Below are 19,178 nucleotides of genomic sequence, written 5' to 3'. Positions count from 1 at the left end.
TCCTGATCCAGCAACTAATGCCAACTATTGCACAATCACTGTCAGGGATGGCCACAGCTTTTTTTTCCAGGTTGGTCTACACAATTCCATTTTCTGTTCTGTTTAATAAACACTAGCCATCCGCTACCCGTTCAAACACTAAAACTGCAAGAATTGAACCTGCTCCTTCCCATGACGCCCCAGTAGTTTGTTGCAGAGGGAAGAAATGCGGCAGTGCTGACTGGGAGATGTCTGCAGGGCGCCTCGCTGCCACCCCTACCCCGCCACTCACCTGAGACCCTGGCGTGGAGGTTCTGCTTCATGCTGAGCTGCGGGAGGGCCGTGGCAGCCTGCAGCGCTGCCAGGGCAGCCCGGCGCAGTGCGCTGTCGAAAATGGGGAGGACCTCACTGGGGAAGGCATTGAAATACTCCCCGATCTCCATGTTGGTCTCAAAGAGTGTCAAGGCGTCGACGACAACGGCATAGTGTGCCTCGCTGTCGGCCTCCCTCAGGATGCCCAGGATGTCATCCCTGTGGTGCTCCAGCACGTAGGACTCAAACACCTGTCCGATGAGGTTCACCTGATCCGTGCTCAGCACCATGTTGTGTCTATGTGCAGGCAGGTGAGGTAAAGGGGTTGGTTACAGCATGAGGTTTTCCGGTACGCCACACGCCTGTCAGAAAACTTATTTTTCACTCAGGAAAGCCCATGGCAGAGCCAGGCAACGCGTAGGGCGGGGCTGGCGAAGGCGCGGCAAATGGACTTGGGCCACCGCACCAGATAACAAGGCGCCCCGGCCTGCCGGCCGCCCGGCGGGATGGCGGCCCCGCGCTCCCGCCGCCTGTCGCGGACGTCTCCCGCCAACCAACCGCCCGGCCCCGTCAGCCAATCAGCCCCGCCCCGCCTCCCGCCAGCCAATCAGCCCCGCCCCGCCTCCCGCCAGCCAATCAGCCCCGCCCCGCCTCCCGCCAGCCAATCAGCCCCGCCCCGTCTCCCGTCAGCCAGTCAGCCAGTCCCGCCCCGCCTCCCGCCAGCCAATCAGCCCCGCCCCGTCTCCCGTCAGCCAGTCAGCCAGCCCCGCCCCGCCCCGCCTCGCCTCCCGCTAGCCAGTCAGCCCCGCCCCGCCTCCCATCAGTCACTCAGTCGTGCCGCGCTGCTCACGCCGCCCGGGCAGGCAGGGCGGCAGGTAGCGGGCGGGGCTCCTCTCCATCTTCCGTAAAGGCCAGAAAGTGGAAGTTTTGGCGGGGGATGAGGGGAGGTAGCAGCAGTTGGTCCCGCCACGCCACGCTCACGGCAGCAAGCGCGGAGCTCTCCGCAGCGCGGAGACAGGCCTCCCGCCGCCGCTGGCACGGCAAGTTTTGAACGCGGGCGGGCGCGGCGCTGCGCGGCGAGGCGGGGGTGGCCCAAGCCGGCAACGCGGTGCCTCGGCCGCCCGCCAGCCGGGAGCTGCCCCAGGCGTGTCCTGTACCGCTTCGCTTCCGGGCAGCTGGGGCTGCGGGTGCGCTTCCAGCGCCCGCTCCGCCGGCCCCGCCGGAGCGTGTGTGCGGGGCCACCCCCGTACCCGCCGGGCGGAGGCGGGCAGCGTTCCGCGGCCGCCTCGCTCTCCCTCGGTACCTGCAGCACGGGCCGCCGCCGCAGCTCCCTCACCCGGCAGGAGAAGCCATCCCGTCCCCGCCCCCTCCGCGCCGCCCCGGGCCCGGCGGCTCCCGAGCGGGGCGGGGAGCGGCCGCGGAGCCGTCAGCCCGCGGGCTCGGGCCCGGGCGGGGGTTGAGGGTGGCGCTGCCGTCGGGCGCCTCAGCGGCGGTGTGGGGCCGCAGGGCCGCCGCGGCTGCCGGAGGGCCGCTCCTCCCAGGCGCAGCTGGGGGCGGCGGGCCCGGCTCCCTGCGGGGAGAGGGGGGCGCGCCCTGGGTACCCGGCTGCGCTGCCTCGGGAACAGAAGATACACCGACGAGTTCTTGGTTCAAGGGTGCTGCACGCTGTTGTTTGCCTAAGTGTTACTGTGTCCCCGTGTACAACACGGGAGGATTGCAAGTGGAGGGCGGGGGTTTTCATACAGCCAGAAAATAGGGCTTGCTGGAGGCTCTAAAGCAGGGGTCCTCAAACTACGGCCCGCGGGCTGGATACGGCCCCCAGGGTCCTCAATCCGGCCCCCGGTATTTACAGACCCCCCGCCCCCCCACCACCGGGGGTTGGGGGGAAACCAAGCAGCCGCAGATGACTGCCTGCCACTGCATCCGCGCCGGCCCCCTGGTTAAAAAGCTTGAGGACCACGACCTAAAGCTTTCACTTTTGCCCAGATTTATAGTGTGTTGAATAGTTTTGTTTCTGTAGTTCTTTTCTCTGAGCGTGTATTACAGCCCAGTGACATGCTTTAACTATTTGAAATATTTTCTCGTTTAAACAGTTAACTCTGTTTCAAAATTGAATTCCAGCATAAGGAGTGAAACTAGATCCCAGTTTCTCCAGCAGTACACCTGTGTCTTTCCTCTTTACAGTGTGTTTGTGCTCTTCCAACAAGCGCTGTGCCTGTGTGTGGAATTCTGCCCCATTGAGTTCAGTGTAAGCAGACTGTCTTCTAAATTACTACATCTATTTTCTCAATATCGCTGATAATGTATTTTAATATCTTTCATCTATCTCTTCAAGTCCTGTGATATCCCAGAGAATAACTTAATGTCCACTTAAGTGTTGAAGGGTCTTAAGACTTATCTACTGAGCTTGTCGTTCTGAGGACCCCCCACTGGTGGCTTGTATTAATGATGAATTATTGATATGCAATCAGATAAAAAAATCACTGCCTAGGTAAGATCTTAACCAAAAAGTATACCATACTATCACCAAGGTATCAGAACTGTGCCAATAGTTGTATTATACAAAGATATCGGAAGAAATGTACAAAATTTTGGAGTTGTTGGAGGGGAAAATCAATGCTTTTTAAGCAGAAAAATATCCTTTAGATCCCTTATTTTCAAGTTATGATGTATGGCTTCAATATGTAAAGAAACTGCCTTACCTGTCTTAATTAAACTAAGTTAATTAATTTGAATGTCTAATGTATTTTTCCCAATAATTTTTAAATACGTGATCTTAATGAATAAGAAAGCTACAGCAGTTACTTCACAACAGTTCACTATATTAACTCTCTCTTCATCCATGAGTTGATTGCGGGAACGTTCGGCCAGCAGAGAAGGGAAGAGTCTTGAACTGTTTGGGCAAAAATCTTGGGTGGAATGGGACTGCTGGTGCTTTAAATTGCAAATCACATTTCTCTGAATTGCTACTCCACAAGCTATTGGAAGAGGATTCCAGCATATGACTCTTGTCTGGTAAATCAGTGGGTAGAACTTCAGTTCTCTGTCCTGCATTGTTTGCAAATACAAGCTTTTTGTAGTATTTGTAGATGTTGCTTAAATTATCACCTGAAGGAATCAGTGTTTTCAATAGTCTAAGACTGCTTCAGGCAGTTATAAAGGGGTTAAAAAATTTCCTCTTTATGTTTCTAGAAGCAAAAACCATTTTGCTTTATAAAAGTGGCCTTATTCTAGCAAATTGAATGCATGTGGCTGTAAAAGCACTGCTGAGATCTGCACCTAATATATGAAGGTGAAAATTCAAAACTGTTCCTGGTAAAGGTTATCCTGGGTGGAGGGTCGGGCCAGCCCTGTCTCTGTGATATGCTTTCAGTGTCAGCTTCAGTCAGTTTATGGTGCTGTCTTGCAAGGTACAAAACCCGCCTGCTTTTTTCTAACAATGAGACAGCTATTTCTACGCATTTGTTAGATCAGCACAGTAACTTGGCTTCTAGTATGGCAGAGCTGTAATCTTTGATTTCCTGGAGATGTCTCTGTGCTTCCTCAGACTGTGCATTTTGTAGCCTAAACTAGAGCAACAGGATGAAAAAGAATGCAGTAGCCTGCAACTGGAGCAGCTAATTACAACTACAGAGCAAGTAACTGATACTGGTGCGTAAAGGATGGAATTAAGGTAGTGGTTCCTACAAGAGTAAAACTAATGTATCATTTTATTATTATCTAATAATAACTAGTAACACTTATGTGCATAGCTGAGTAATAAAGAAATGTTTGCTCAAAAAGAAGTCATCAAAAATATTATGCCCATTTGAAAATAAATGAGGTGGCCCCTTTTGAAATTGTTGTGCAAAGTAGGACAAGAAAACGTAATCGTCTGGAACAAGTGGATGGGCACAGTGTTGGCAGTTACTGGCCTGAAAAGCTCTCTTGTCCTGGGCTCAATGCTTTCCTGGTTTTCTCTGCTCTTCACTTTGACTGGGCTCTCTTACATAAGCTGATATTACTCTGATTTCAGGTAACTTCTGATAGTGTTGTGTGGTTGTGAAGAAAAAGATGAAGGCTAATAACTCCTCTGTTTTTCAGTTTTACAGAACATTGCATGTGCCCTCAGTCAGGGAATGTCCCAGGGAAGTGTAAGCTCTGCTCGCCATTGCTGTGGTCCGGGTGGCTGGTAACATCCCGCTCCAGCGTGCAGCTGGGACGCTGCTGGCAAGGCTGTGCACGTGCTGAGAAGGGCTCGTGTATCCCACAGGTTAGGTAAAGGTGTAGGCCAAGTGGTGTGAATATGGTTGGGTGTTCACCTGACCCTAAAACTTGGGCTTCAGTCTCTACCCTAAGGCATGTCAGTTGCCATCCATCACCTGGGCTGCCTGTGGTGTTTACAGCCTGAGGTGTGCTGGCTCTCCTTTGTGCCCAGCCATCGCGCTGATGGTCTGTAACTGAAGTTAAACAGCTATAGTTCCAGGTAAAGACTCAGCTGCTCTCAAAACTCTTCTATCCATCTGTCAGGTTAAACATGGAAGACCTGTTAATTTCCAAGAGTACTCACTGTCATAATGAAGCCAGATTTTGGTAGTCATTATTGAATTACGCTTTTATTATCTCAAGCTTGGCTCTTCCTGTTCCCTAGCAACGCTGCTATCAGTGCTGCTGGCAGCAGCTTCTTTGTTGTGTTTAGCCAGCTGTTTATTGTGAACAGGCCTCTATACCATGCTTAACTGAAAATAACTGAGTTGCCTCAGTAACAGGCAATTTATAAACTCATCCTTAGGGCTATGCAGGACTCCAGAGTGGATCAGTAGTTCACCTACAAGGTGAACGAGGTCTGTCCCACCACGTAGGAACTTGCAGTGCAATTTGTACGGTCAACAAAGCTTGAGTCATCTAATTGTGTATGTGCTTCAGAATGATAAATATTAATGCAGTTCTGCAGTAAAAGAGCCCAACGTTAAGTCCAATAACAAGTTCTATTAAGAACTTGAGTTCAGTGGTCAGGCATGACGAAGAGGAAAAGTTCTCATTCAGCTTGACTGCCTGGTTTTGTTACATGATCCCAGTACTATCCACAGGTTCTTCCAATTACTGTAGCATATCTAAAGAAATGGATGCTTATTTATGTGACCAAAATACTGTGCAAAGTAAGTTAGCTTTATAACTGCAAGCAGATTTCTGTAATTCATTGTACATGGAAATGAGTCATATTTCCATTGAAAGATTTTGCCAGGGAATGTATACATAAGTAAAACTGATGCGATGCCCAACATCCAAAAGTAGCTAAACAACGATATGACAAATTAGGGATTCACCTTCATTACAGTAGAAGAAGGTTTAGCATTTGCCTATGACGAACAGTAACAGTACTGTATTGGACTGCATTGAACATGCCAGGAAAAAAGCACCACAGCACCTGTAAGGAAAGGAAGTTGTATCTTTCAAAGCTGATACATTTTTTGCAAACATTGCTGTAACAAAAAATAAATCCAAGTCAAGCTAGGGTTCCTCACACACAAATTTAGGCATCTGAGGCACTTAAACTTGTTGTTGCTCTACAGTTTTCATGCAATCAAGAGAGAGAAGTGGGCTGCTTCACCCTTGAAGGGGAGGTTGAAGATCGCTCTTTTCTTAAGTGATGTGACTCATTTCCCTTCTAAGGGACGTAAATAACACCAAAGGAGGAAAACTAGGCGTTTAATTTTGTCAATTCAGAATTAGTGAAATTTACCTGTGGATAGCACTGGGACCATGTAACAAAATTCACATATAGCTTAAAATAAACCTTAAACAAGCAAGGGATTTCTCTGGCATCATGGTCAGGTCTGACTTCTAATATTATGAGTGAAGTTTCCTGATACTCATTACGAATTCCTTATGTCCTATAGTTTTTAAATAGAGTTCCAGCGTAAGACTAAAACTGGAAAAAAAGTGAATGGCCATTAGTCAAAAGGTAATATTGGGATTTTCTAGCTATGACTACTGGAATAGTGTATGTGTTAACAATTTAGAGAAAAGAAAGGACCCCGGTTTTTTCCAGCTGCCACACCAGAAAGGCAAGTACTGCAACATCAGCTGTTGCTCAGAATCCCTCCAAGTTCAGTTACAGGAATGGAAGCATTTCCAACTCCCCAAGAGACTGCTGCTTTCAGTTTTGGAATGCAGCTCATCAAAGGAGGTCGTTTGTGGAGAGTTTTCTAATGTCAAGAAAGTTTAGGTCCAGAGACTACCTACATCAAGAGTGAAAAAATTATATTCTGATTTAAGAATGAAAGCAAAGATTCTTGCAGCAATACATAAAACATTTAGGAAGAAAAGATGATAGTATAGCCTAAAACCAACAAAAACCCACACCCAAAATATTCTACATTCTTCAGTTTTAGAATACATATTCTTAGTCTTTAAAGTGATCAAAGATTACAAATCTAAGACATTTAATTTAAATGTGTACATGTTGAAGGGAGAACTACTCAAACCAGTTAGAAAATAAAGTTTTTTTCTTCAAAAATAACAGATCATGAGAAAAACAGAATTGAAAATTTATTTAGACTAAATTAGTATGTTAAAAATTCTATAATATTGACCCATATAATTTATTGTCAGTACTTCTCATAGGACTAATATTTTCCTTGGAGTCTCAGGTAAATAGAGTACACAGATGCTGAAGTAACTAAATAAAAATGCAGATGAGAGATGTCAATCTGATAAAGCTTTTTCTACATTGGCACCGATTGCAGCTTGGTTTTCACGCATTTGGGGGTGGTTTCCCCCCGAAGTATACCTTCTGGGTACAACTCCTACTGCGGAGAAAGCGCCATGCAGTTCTGGGGACGCAGTTGTTCCTTGTGCTGTGAGATGGTATCAGATGGGTCAGCTAGAGCATGTTTCTGCTCACCTGGAAAATTCACTGGCATTTGAACTCTTCTCACAGAAGTAAATGGAGCAATCTAGACTGAAGGGCCGAATCTGGCCTTAAGACTGGTTATTATGATGACACACTGATGAGATGCAGGATTCTTCTGCATTTTGTCCCTGTTATCCAGTATAGCCTGTTACCTCCTCCTTCCATAGGAAAACATAGTAAGGACTGAAACATTACATTCTTTATTGTTTGCTCTTCGACCTTTTATTGTTCTTTCTGAATAAAACTAAAGGGTTGGGGGAATTAGTTACACTAAGTGCTGATAATGAGATCTAATGTGTCAAGAGTGCAGAGAGCCGTAAGATTTTTGTAGTTGTAAATTTGTAAATAATACTATGCAACTTCACGCTAATTCTGTACCTTCTCACTCAGAGTTGTCTGTTGAGCTAGGAAAGACTGTGCATGTGTGAGCAGAGACGTTGCAGAACTCTCTGCACAACTGGACTCTAGCTTTTTCCAGAATAGCAGATACTGCAAAGATCAGAAACACAATGGCATTGTGATAACGCTAGTTTGTCTATTAATCCCAAGTGCCAGATACTAACTTTTTAAAGGAATATGTCTTACAGAGTACTCGGTGCCATTTGGTAGAAAATAGTTTTTTTCCTAGTTTGTTCGGGTTGGTTTTGGGCTTTTTTTTGTATGGCTGTTTTTTGTTTTTAAGAGACTCATTTAGTAGTGGAACAGCTGTTCACTGTGGCAGACCTGGTAACCGAGTGCTTCTTAACTTCCTTCTCCCTTCTAAAAGACAAATGTCTACTAGCAAAAAACCAATGGACACACCTTTTACTGAAAAGGCAAAGTAAATGCAGATATTATGCTCTTTGGATTACTGTTTAGTTATTAATTCCATATGTAAAAATGTACAAAGGAAGCAGAGGATGGGAGAAAAAGGCTGAGCCCTTGCAAAGCATGCAAGAAAAAATACGCAACACTCACTTTAGAACATGATAACAAAATGAGCTAGTGTATTTTATTTTGGGTAACAGCCAAGAAATCTGACATTTTGCCCAATATGGCTTTCTTCTAAAATTAAAAAGTTGCATATACCTACAGTTGAGTCCACCAGCTACAGAAAATCTGCTGTGTACATCTTTAATCCATGGCAGCATCACAAGAATACAGCTTTCAGTGGAGTTTTCAAGCTGAATTATAAGATAGAAGTTTTAAAATGTTCATTTAGAAGATTTTGTATTGTTTATATGAAAACATACAAATTTTTCATTTATACATATACTACATATAAAACTTGTAGTTAGCAAGTATATTCATCTGGGTATTTACCTTTGTGCATATAGCGAAAAAAGGATGTAGTTAGGGCTTCAGATGAAATATTAAAGTTCAAGACCTTTGTATATGCTAACTAAAACCTTATTCAAATAACTCTTAACATTTTTTTCCCTGCTTTTAAAAGATAAGAGATTCAGCTTAAAAATACATTCATAAAACAAAGAGACAATTTTCTCCCTGAGACTACCAGTGTGAGTTACTTTGTGGTAATCTTTGAATGAAAAAATATCAAAAGGACAACAAGCTCTAGCTTTCTATATGCTGCAGCAAACTTCTCGAGCAACACTGGCATCAGAAAAGGTGTAGATGGAGAATCATGCTCACTGGCTGAAAAAACATTCTCAGGTATCGCTTTCAGAAGAAGAAAAAAATGTTAATGTAGACAAGGGAAGGTAATTAAGTTTTAATGAATGATCTGTATCTGTAGTATGTATAAATGGGAAAAAGTTGGGTGGTTGATGGTGGTTTTTTTCATTTCAGACATGAATTTTATCCAAAGCAGGACTATATGCTCAAAATGTAGATTATTGATTTATGTAGAGGTACTTAGTATAGTGTTCTAAATGTTTTGAACATTTGTTTTTGTTAATACTCATAAAAGAAATACATAAGTTGTGGGAACAGTTTCTGCTTAAATCCCTTGATAAAATATTTGATTATAACTAGATGGCAAAGTCTCATGAGTAAGGAGTCAACCCCCTCCCCAGTGAACAGCTCCTCATTTGTGGCTTTTTTCATCCTCTTGTCAAAAATCACTCTGCTCTGAAGGCTAGCAGCTACACCGGTTTTGATTGACTTCACATTCTTCCTTTTAATTGTTAGAAAGAAAAGTTTTTAAACTACAAAGTAACATAAATAGAACTGGGATGCATTAAACATATCCTGGCCAAATTGGAGAGAAAGTGAAATATATATACTTTTTTTTCTACAGTTTAAATTTTATTTATAGTAACCATGCAATTACGTTATTTTTGGAGGAGAAGCCTTATCTGAAATCAAAGAAAACACATTTATAGGAAAAAGGGGGAAAGCATTATGTTTGTTCTACCAAAATTTATTATGTAGTAATTACAAAGTTTAAAGATTCTTCCATTTTAAATAAAAATAATAATTATAATTACACACATTATATTAGTACCATGTCAAGTGATTCCAACAAATATAACATGAAATACAGTGCAGTTTCAAATCAGAAAGACAAATACTTTCTCATTCACAGTGTTTGACAAATTACAGGAAAGCTTGTTCACATGAGGGTTTACTTAAGGTCATGCTCCTATAAACAGTCCACATCACGCTGTGCCACAAAAACAAATCATCTCTCAGAACGTGAAGTATCGGGCAAACCATTCCTGGCGTTGTGGATCTGGTGAAGCCACTGGTGAAGCATCAGTCTGAGGAGGGCTAAATTCACAGAAAGAAAAAAAACACAACACAATTATCCCACAACTACACAAGAATGTGAGGAGGAAAAAAATTGCAGGGAATATTCAGTAAAGAACACACTGTTTTCTATGGACCAATTATTAGTGTAACTCAGGACATGATTTAATGTCTCCCTATAGAATCTGTGATCATCCACTCCATTGGAGAGCATCAGCAGCATGGACAAGTCAGTTCAGAAGCCACATTACAGGGTGGGCAAATAATATTTTGGAAAAGTTACTATAAAATTTCATAAACAGCTGTAGGTTTTCAGGAAGAATAAAAAGTTTTCTTGGAAAAGCGTGACTGTAGAAGGTCCTCTTTTAGCATCCTTTTCCTGTGGTAAAGTTAATTTTCAAAAATATGATGCGAGCATCATATTTGTAGACATGTGCTCACAAAGACTGGTTGGCAACTGAACAAAAATACACACTATTTTAATGACATCGATCACAAATACCACTTGCATTGTTGTTCATGCACACATTTTAAATATGCTAATATACTAGAAATAAAGAAACTGCTGCACTGCAAATAAGATTTGGTTCCCCCTTGAACACATAACATTCTCACAAAATGAGCAAGAGAGAATAATTTAAACTTATTTACACAATGAAGTCCCTTTATCAATTCAATTCAGTAATAAAATAATCCTTACTGTATTACCGCATAATACAGAGCACAAAACAATCTGGAATGGAAACTCCAGCATCACAGTTCATGAGTTCATGCACATGCGTGTTATAGGTATCTGAGCACACTCATGCACATCACATGCACAGGAAAAAAAAAAGCAAGATTACTTTTTTTAAAAAAGATTATTTTCTTGAAATAGATTGTTTTCCCTTCTCTATTTTAGATTCTGTTATTTGTTTCCTTTTATAATTAGTAGTTGCTAGATACACGGTCTTTTGCATTAAGCTGAAAGAGCGTAAACAACCAACTGTGGAACTGGTAATTATACATTGCTTTAAGTTGCCAACTTAGAAGTAAGAGATCAACACCTACTAAATACAGAGTACAGCAGCACTTCAGTGCATTTAATATGTAGGTGTATAAAGCAAAAGATTAAAATCCTGCCTCTAAAATGCAATGGCATTGAAGTTATTCAATTCACTATATTATTTTGTGAAGTACTTGAGACTTCAGTGCTGGTTTTGATTACTGGAAGCTCAGCATTAAGGATCCAAGCATGCACGTTTCCTGTTGCTGTAGTAAGGTTACTCCTATGAAACGATCTGATACAGGTGAGGAAAGGGGAAACACAAAACATTCACGTAGCACAGAGAATAGTTTTCTTACATAAAAACCATTATCACATAATACTGAATAAAAGAAATTCTGTGCTAGTATCAATTCCTAAATGACAATCAGTAAATAACACAAACATTTTAAACAATTGTTCATATATGTAAACAATTGGAAGCACATGAATTCTGTTAAAGTATCTAAAGAGGTTTTGAAAGTTCAAGACACGAAGAAGTGAGAATACTTCACATTTCAACAAGGTCTACAATAAAAAGGAATACTATAAAGAGGTTACAAATATAATGTAAAAATTAAGAATGGCACAAGAGTACTTGTACCTGTGAAAGGTTCATAAAGCAAATGGGATTCAGCTCAGTAGGAATGCAAAATTTTCCTGAGTTAAGAAAAAAAAAAAAAAAAAAAAAAGATTGGTGAGGCAGTGCTCACCTCAAAAACGTCTTGGGCTCTTTGGGTGGCACTGGCTGTGGTAGTGGTTTGCTGCTGTTGAACTCAATATCGTGGATGGGTGAGTTAGGAATGGGGTCCAGGCGGTTGGGATGTCCATTGCCCACCACTCCGCTAGATTCCAGAGCACTTAGATTGGGGACACTCACAAACCTGTTTGTGGATTTATCGTTCTTCTTCTTTTGCTGCATTAAAAATAACAAATGTAAGGAAGGCTTCTTGCACCAGGACAGATGAGGACATTTGCAAATCTTAAAGTTTTATTGATGGCTGGTTTGGGTGGTTTTTTTTGAAGGAGAGCAATTGGGACATTTTTTACTATTGTAGTTTTATTATTTGCTTTGACCAGACCTGAACACCACAAATTTTCACAGAAAAATCAAATTTCTGATCAAGATGATTATGTTAATAAGACTTAGTTCAATAATCAATGAGTATATTATGAGAACTTCCAATACAGCATTTTGCTCTGTTTAAGACATTGGAGGTAGGAAATTTTCCACAAAACTGTCATTTAGTCTGTTAAACCTTCCATGTTTGCTTAAATATTTTTTTGATATCACTGAATGTCAAATGTAATTACAGCAAATTTCAATGATGAAAAAGTATCTCTCCAATAGGTTTCACCCCCTCACCGAGGCACATTTTGGTAACTGGAACATGCAACCCAGAAAAGCAGCTACATTTCTTTTAAAGCAATTACAGCCTCATAGTTAGTAAGCATTATAGCAGTACTGCTAAGGATGAAAAGATTATTGTGTAGGAGTTCAGTTTCTTTCATAAGGAAAGGCCAAGCTTTTAATGCTAATACAGCTACTGTTTCTAGACACCAGAGGGCACAACGGAAAACATTTTTCTTAGATAATCTCTATACTCCTACTGATAGTATTTCAAGGCACTCAAAAGTACTGAATAATTTTATTTTTATATCAGTATTATGCTCTCCATAACACATAACACAAAGAAATCTGTACTTATTCTCTCTGCTTTCCTAGATACTTTAATGTAGAAGGATGCTTCAAATAATTTTACAGCTTTTAAAAAGTAGTTGTGAGCCAGGATGCCAATGTGTATTTTCTGATTTCTATCAAATATTCCATGTCCAAAATAAAACATTAATATCTTAAAAGCCTTATTTCAAAAAACAGGATTTCAAAATTTCTGGATTAATTTATTCCCATGAATTATGTATTATTTGAATATATAATAAATACTTTGATTCAATTACACACATGCAACCCTAACAAAGCAGCTAGGAGAAAACCCCTTTAAGGTCTTGGGAACTGCACAAATTTGAACTAAATAAGGTGAAAGACAAGTGGATTCTCATGTTGTTTCTATATATTTTCCCGCAGAATTCCACTTGAAACACAAGAGCTGCTCTATTCAAGGGTGGGCATGAGTTAAAACCGAGACAGACAAGAGTCCTGTTGTTTATTTGGACTCTTCTGTTTAGCTCCCTGCTAGCTTTGATTCCAGTGCCTGACCTCTCTAGGGCTGGGCGATGCAAATGCTACTAGTTGTAGCCCCACTGGTGGATGTGTTTGTCAAAATACAATCAAAACCCCTCAAAAATTTAACAGAAAACTATAATAGGAAAAAGAATCTTTTAAGCATCACAATGAAAGATCATTAGCAAAGGATTAAACTAAGGTTGTCCCATACACTTTACTACTTCTGTAGTAGCTGAAGAAGTAAGAAATAACATTATGGTAGGAAAAATAGTTTGGTCAAAGTAATCAGCTGTATGTAAAATACCACTGCAAGGTAATAAACACTGTAATTAAAATGGTGTGTTAAACACCCTGTAGTTAAATCATAGCTTCATAGGTGGCCCATTTCTGGAAAATGTGTATTATCCACATAAGCGCTTAGAAGAATACTACAATTTATATCTTCTTGTCTATAAAACAATCTATACTTCTGAAGCAGTCAAATCTGGAGAGACAAAATTTTGTGTATCGTTTCCATGAAATTCATGCAAAGTATTAAGAAACTTCAGATGTAACAATGTAATACTAAACAGATCCATTGCATAAATTACGAGAAGCTGTAATACATACTGCAATGGCTGTAATTTTGCATTAATATGCAAAGCCTCTAGCAACTCATAAATTCTGTCTTATTGTTACAAAAAAAAAAAAAAAAAGGAGAATGAGATTTTCAGTTTCTTTACAATTCATTCTCCAATAACACTGTACGTGCTTTGACAAAATAAAGTAACATAGCCCACAACTCATGACATGAGAGATCAAAATGTTCTGGCATACAAGACAGTTTAAAAAGTCTAAACAGTTTTAAGTGATAGATGCATATTTATAAAAATATATGAATTATCACCATGGAAATCTGATGTTGAAGGACTTTTCCCAAACATTTCAGATTTCACACGAAACACAAGCTATATACACTCGATGGTTACATTTCACATCTTTATAAATAAGTTGTTCAGACAAGCTTCTAAAATTTTCAAACAACTTTTGTCACATAAAACCCAAGCATTCAAATTGTGTCTGGCAGTCCCAGTATTGTCTCTGCTGGGCCTGAACTAAGTTATTTTATGCAGTTATGCATAACATTTAGGCATCTTTTATATGATAAGCTTGTGAGAGCTGCCTGGGCTCCTGAAAAACAGCAGAATGTTGACAATTTGCAGCAGAGTTTGTGCAGAAGTGGGAAATATGCTAATCTGATGTGGAACTACAGTAAGGTTTAGCTAAAAGCACAGCCTGATCTCAAATAATGGAGCCAGACCTCCTCGTAAACGATGGAGCCTGAACCTTGATCACTGAAGCTCCCGGGCATCTGAGCTGCTCGGGTTGTGCCCCTTGGGTTACCCTTTGCTTCAGAACCTTCCTGAGTTCTGCCTCTACAGCTGGGACAAATCTCTTTCCGTGCAGATGAAATAACCTATGGCTTATCACAAGGAGGAAGCAAACGCCAGAGGACTCAGTCTTACACCTGAAGTGGTGAAAAGAAATGGAATTAAGGTACCCTACTGCAGTCTACTCACGTTCCTCGTGAAGAATGCTGCTTCCTTATGAAGTGACAGGGAGGCTACTATGCCTGCTTGTACAGTAGCTGCTGTACACTGGCTGCTATTCAGCCAGATGGAGAGATCTGGAAAAGGCTGCTGCTGAAGTATTTTCACTCGTATAGGTGGTGACAATGACTTAGAAGGCCAGAGACTGACTTCTGCCTCCTGCTCCCCCACAGTCTGTACCTGGTTTGTCACTCCACTTCTCCAGTATTACTGTCTGCCTCCATTCAGACTCATTCCATGCCTTTCTCATACTCCTCCTCTTCCCCTTTTTACCCTTATTCCCTTCCTTGAGTGTCCCCTCTTCCTCTATCTTTCTAATGCTCTTCCATCCTGGGCACCACCTGAAAAACGAAATTACCTTTGCACTTTCCAAAATAACCAAGAAAAATTATGAAACTAAAACTGGTTACAGGTGTCACTGTTCCCTATCATATGCTACAGTCCTGCCCTCTGTGGGAAGGAACTGTGTTTTATGTCATACATGTCTAGCAAACTACAGCAACAGTATCGGTGGATCTCTCAACAACACAAAGGAAACAAATCTACACAAAAATAAGCAGGGACAAATGGAAAACTATGTTTCTTGTTTCAAATGTGTCTTTTAAGAGTGATACATGTGTACATACAGACGCGCACACACACACACACACATATTTCTTCTTTTTACTATATCCTAAGTTTAGATTTCCTTCACTTTAGCAATGAAGTCCATGGAACATACCTTCACCAATGGATTAATAACACCAACATTAGGGCTTGCATTAAACATTTTGTTGTAGTTAGTCTCCCTGTTAACTAGCTCCAGCTGATAGAACTTTTTGTCCTCCTAAAAAGAAGAACAAATAGAAACCTCTTTTATGCATTTTCAATCAGTTAGTGGCCAAATCTGCCTATAAAATGATGTCAAATAAATTTATATTTAAGTTTTAAAAGAAACTGGTAAATTCTTAAAGTTGCATTTAATATTTAATGTTGTATATATTATTATATATAATACGTTAACTCATTTCTATTTATGCAGTTTTATTGCAGTTTTATGCTTCTGAGAGTGAGCGTAGCCCTAATGGATTATGCACTGGGAAAGACTCAGTACGGTTAACCTCTGATCTCTGATTAATTTGAATATCCTCATTCCTTCTTGCTTCTGAATCAGGACCTAATCAAGACTAATGTTGAGTCAGAGTATTGTACTCTGAATTTGGGAAGCTCAGTGGATCAGGAAATTGGTCTTAGAAACCTTATAGAAGACATTGTGCCTTACACAGCTGGCTTATTCCAGGGCTGGAGAAAGGAGACATTTGATCAAGGTCATCATAAAATATTTTTTGTAATAATGCATTATGCTTGATTGTGCAAAACTCTCTGTATCTAATTAGTTTTACTATTAGGAATCATTGGAACCACAGGAATAATGTGTTAAAGAATATGAATAACATGCTAGCAGGACTGGTTCTTTACATACACTTCAAACACTTTGAATTAGATTAACTTTTGTATCTGTCAAGATATTAAACCAAAAGAGCATAAAAGTCTTACAATCAGTTTCTTTATGAGTTGGTCCCGCTCTGCAATTAGGTCTTTCAGTTCTGAAATAAGTTGCAAGTCTTCTGGTCTTGATTCTCTGTTTTTATATTTTTCTTCCATTTCTTCTAAACTTTATAGGAAAGAAGAATATCCCCTTTAGCCTGATCCAGTATTAAATGATCACTGAATAGTCACATATTTGATTAATACAAAAGAGAGCTCAGGGAGTAAAAATAGAAGATTACTTTCTTATCACCTTGAAGTGAATTATTTCTGTGTTATTATTCAGCTTTAGCCAGTTAAAAAAAATTCAACAACAACCATAACCTTTGCTCCAGTAACTAATAATCTGGGCAAAATTCTAAAAATTTAACATCCTTCCTGTGCATGCAGTACTAGGTGTTTGAAAAAAGGCCTCTTGGAAGTCAGACTGAAAATAAGGCATTCAAAACCATAGCATGGACAAGGAGAATTACAGAAGACAGCTAAGATTGGTTCTTACACAAAATATAGGGACTACATTGCATTATATTTAATATCAATGTTAAATTTTAAAAGTTGGCTGTTCACTTTCTTGATGAGCAAAACAGTATGATTTTTCTTTTTATAGATGACTACTCTGAATAAAGATGCATGCTTGTGATACTGGAGAAACTGGATAGACAGACAAGGTTGGCACCATCTTCCTCAGTTCAGGTGGAACATACTGGAACAAAGATATCCAAAACATTGAAGACTAATAGGTAACTAATTCCTCTCCACAAAAGCAACTTAGTACCATTAGAGGTGAAATAAAGGAATGAGCTGCAAAAGAAGAGCAATAACACTTGGATATTAGGTTATCTGATTAAGAGAAATGTAACAATTAATAAACTTTGAAAAAAAATAGGAGGAAATTTGAAATGCCTGGTGGGAAAGCATTAAAGGAGAGAAGTGAAATAAGCAACTGAGGCAAGAATTATACAAGGAACTGCATAAATAGCCTTGTTTCTTCTTAAATAACAAGTTTTGAAGACAGAGCTCTTTCAAATAACTGTCTCTTTGCAACATAAATATAATGCTCACGATATTAAATGTTGTTCCAAAGGAAACTACTACTACTACTTGTCTCATATATTTAGCCCTCGTGTAGGTTTGTGAATGGAGTTTCAGAACAGATTCAGGAAATTTAATAAATGTAATGAAAAAAAGAAATGAAAAAAAAAACCCCAAACCCAAATGAACCCTGAGAAAAATCTATGGATTTAAGGTGTCTAAGTCAGCTCAAACTTAATTCCACAAGACACCTGGAAGTAGACAAAAGTTCTCACTTTAGATAACTATTTTTCCTTGAGAAGCAGCTATGGGATTTTTACTTTGAGTTGCATCTGAAAAAACAGTTCATATTAAATTATATTTATAACCTTCAAATAACCTGTGCCTGATCTGAGATTATATAATGTATTTACATAAAACATGAACAACATGACTGTTTTTATTTGCAGAAAAGGCCTTTGACTCAGCAGAACAGAAATATGCTCAGATGGCTTAATTTTTGTGTATACATTTTATGCTGGGTTAAGCTATTGTATACAGATCCCCAGAGTACAGTACATAATTACGCACAGCTGTCATTTTATTTTCAGATATTTCAGAGAACTGGGTTTTTTTCTATTTCAAAGAGATAATATATAATTTAAAGACTCTAGTTGTAGAGCTTAATTAATGATATCCACTCTCAATTACTGTAAGATAGATTCTCCATTTCATAAATGTTCACAAGGCCATGCTTTAGGTGAGGCTGAACCTGAAAACAGCTACTTAAGAAATAGCTGCATAAGCCTCTTTGGTTTGATTCATTATTATTATTTTTTTACATAGTTGCCTCTTTTGACAGCTCCTTGCTTCTGTGTAAGCAGAGATGGGTAACGCATGGAAAGCCAGGTCGGGGCACCCTGGGCAATGTGTGCTCTCTTTAGGCCAGTGGCTGCTTCCTCACAACTCTCAGTTGAACAAGAACCAGGAGCAGAGAACCAACTAAATTCAGAAAATTTCAGGACACTGAAAAACAAACAACTGCATGGGAGAAAAAAGTTTGGGTAAACAGGTTCAAAACCTATTTCTGGTGGCTGCTCATAGGCATGTTTCTCGTACAAGATAAATGCAGTACAGAGGAGGTAGTTTACACCTGGTTTAATGAATGGCCAGTTACCACATTTATCAGGGCACAAGAGTGTGCATGTAGACAATTACGAGGGAGTGAGAATTAGAATTTTATACCCATCTTACCTGAAGACAATTTCTGAGTGCTTATTATCAAGGAAGAATTAGATGCATTTGGGCTTTATCATCCATTTTTAATTGATATTTGCTTTAAAAAGTTTTCTATCATATAGATAGAACCAATTATTTTCTGTGCTGCAAAACCAAATCCCTCAGGGACAACTTTGTGTCAGGAAGCCCTCAATGTGCTATGAAATCTCAGCCAGAAACCCTGACCAAATGGGTTACATCACACACAGAGATAGAGAATGATGTGGAAGATGGGAAAACACTGGCTAGATAGATGACACTGCTACACCACTTCTGCCCAGGGGTGGTCTAACCCCAGGTGGCATTTTGACTCAGAGAGACTCTAAGTATTCTGTTATCATTATGCTCATATAACCCATTTCAGACTTTTCTTAACAGCAAATATTGTACCATTTATAAACTTGTTGAAGAATCTGTTGTGTTCTCAGGAAAGATGTATTAAACTTTGAAAAAAAACATTGGAAATAGTTTTCTCTAATTTTCTAAGAACTGCACAGATTTAATCTTTCCTAATTGAAATTTTTCCATCTCAAATCCCTAACAATTTATTTCACTATATTCCCCTAAAGCTTACAGAACTGTGTTGCCTAAAGAATGCAAGATTAGGCCCCATATGTGATAGAGGTTTCTGTACATCTGCATGTCTGCAATATCTGCAGCAACTTATGGACACCAGAATAAACTATT

At 40.2% G+C, this 19,178-nt stretch overlaps 2 protein-coding genes and 1 long non-coding RNA gene across 13 annotated transcripts in view; 1 reads left to right on the top strand and 2 right to left on the bottom strand.

The window, feature by feature from the left end:
• MCM9 (minichromosome maintenance 9 homologous recombination repair factor) overlaps positions 1-1,654 on the bottom strand; it is a 51,015-nt gene extending 49,361 nt beyond the window's left edge. For 2 of the 3 annotated variants that reach the window (XM_040598283.1, XM_040598286.1), the window contains exon 1: positions 272-810. In XM_040598283.1, coding sequence (XP_040454217.1) covers positions 272-581 — 310 coding nt within the window. In that variant the 5' untranslated portion in view covers positions 582-810. Of the gene's footprint in view, positions 1-271; positions 811-1,594 lie in introns of those variants that run through there. The other variant, XM_040598285.1, reaches the window with a different exon arrangement.
• Positions 1,655-7,465: 5,811 nt separating this feature from the next.
• Positions 7,466-19,178, bottom strand: part of FAM184A (family with sequence similarity 184 member A) — a 76,349-nt gene continuing 64,636 nt past the window's right edge. For 2 of the 9 annotated variants that reach the window (XM_040598609.1, XM_040598613.1), the window contains 4 exons: positions 16,212-16,329; positions 15,397-15,501; positions 11,615-11,817; positions 7,468-9,898 (listed from right to left, as the gene is read on the bottom strand). In XM_040598609.1, coding sequence (XP_040454543.1) covers positions 9,817-9,898; positions 11,615-11,817; positions 15,397-15,501; positions 16,212-16,329 — 508 coding nt within the window. In that variant the 3' untranslated portion in view covers positions 7,468-9,816. Of the gene's footprint in view, positions 9,899-11,614; positions 11,818-15,396; positions 15,502-16,211; positions 16,330-19,178 lie in introns of those variants that run through there. The other 7 variants (XM_040598612.1, XM_040598614.1, XM_040598615.1 and 4 more) reach the window with 6 other exon arrangements.
• On the top strand, positions 15,544-17,425 carry LOC121090262. Its single transcript, XR_005828507.1, has 2 exons — positions 15,544-15,982; positions 16,810-17,425. It is a non-coding gene; the product is annotated as an uncharacterized LOC121090262 (long non-coding RNA).

This window comes from Falco naumanni, chromosome 6 (genome assembly GCF_017639655.2).
Source record: "Falco naumanni isolate bFalNau1 chromosome 6, bFalNau1.pat, whole genome shotgun sequence".
Lineage (NCBI taxonomy): Eukaryota > Metazoa > Chordata > Aves > Falconiformes > Falconidae > Falco > Falco naumanni.
The sequence above is the reverse complement of the archived record's forward strand: the minus strand, read 5'-3'. Positions and strand labels throughout refer to the sequence as shown.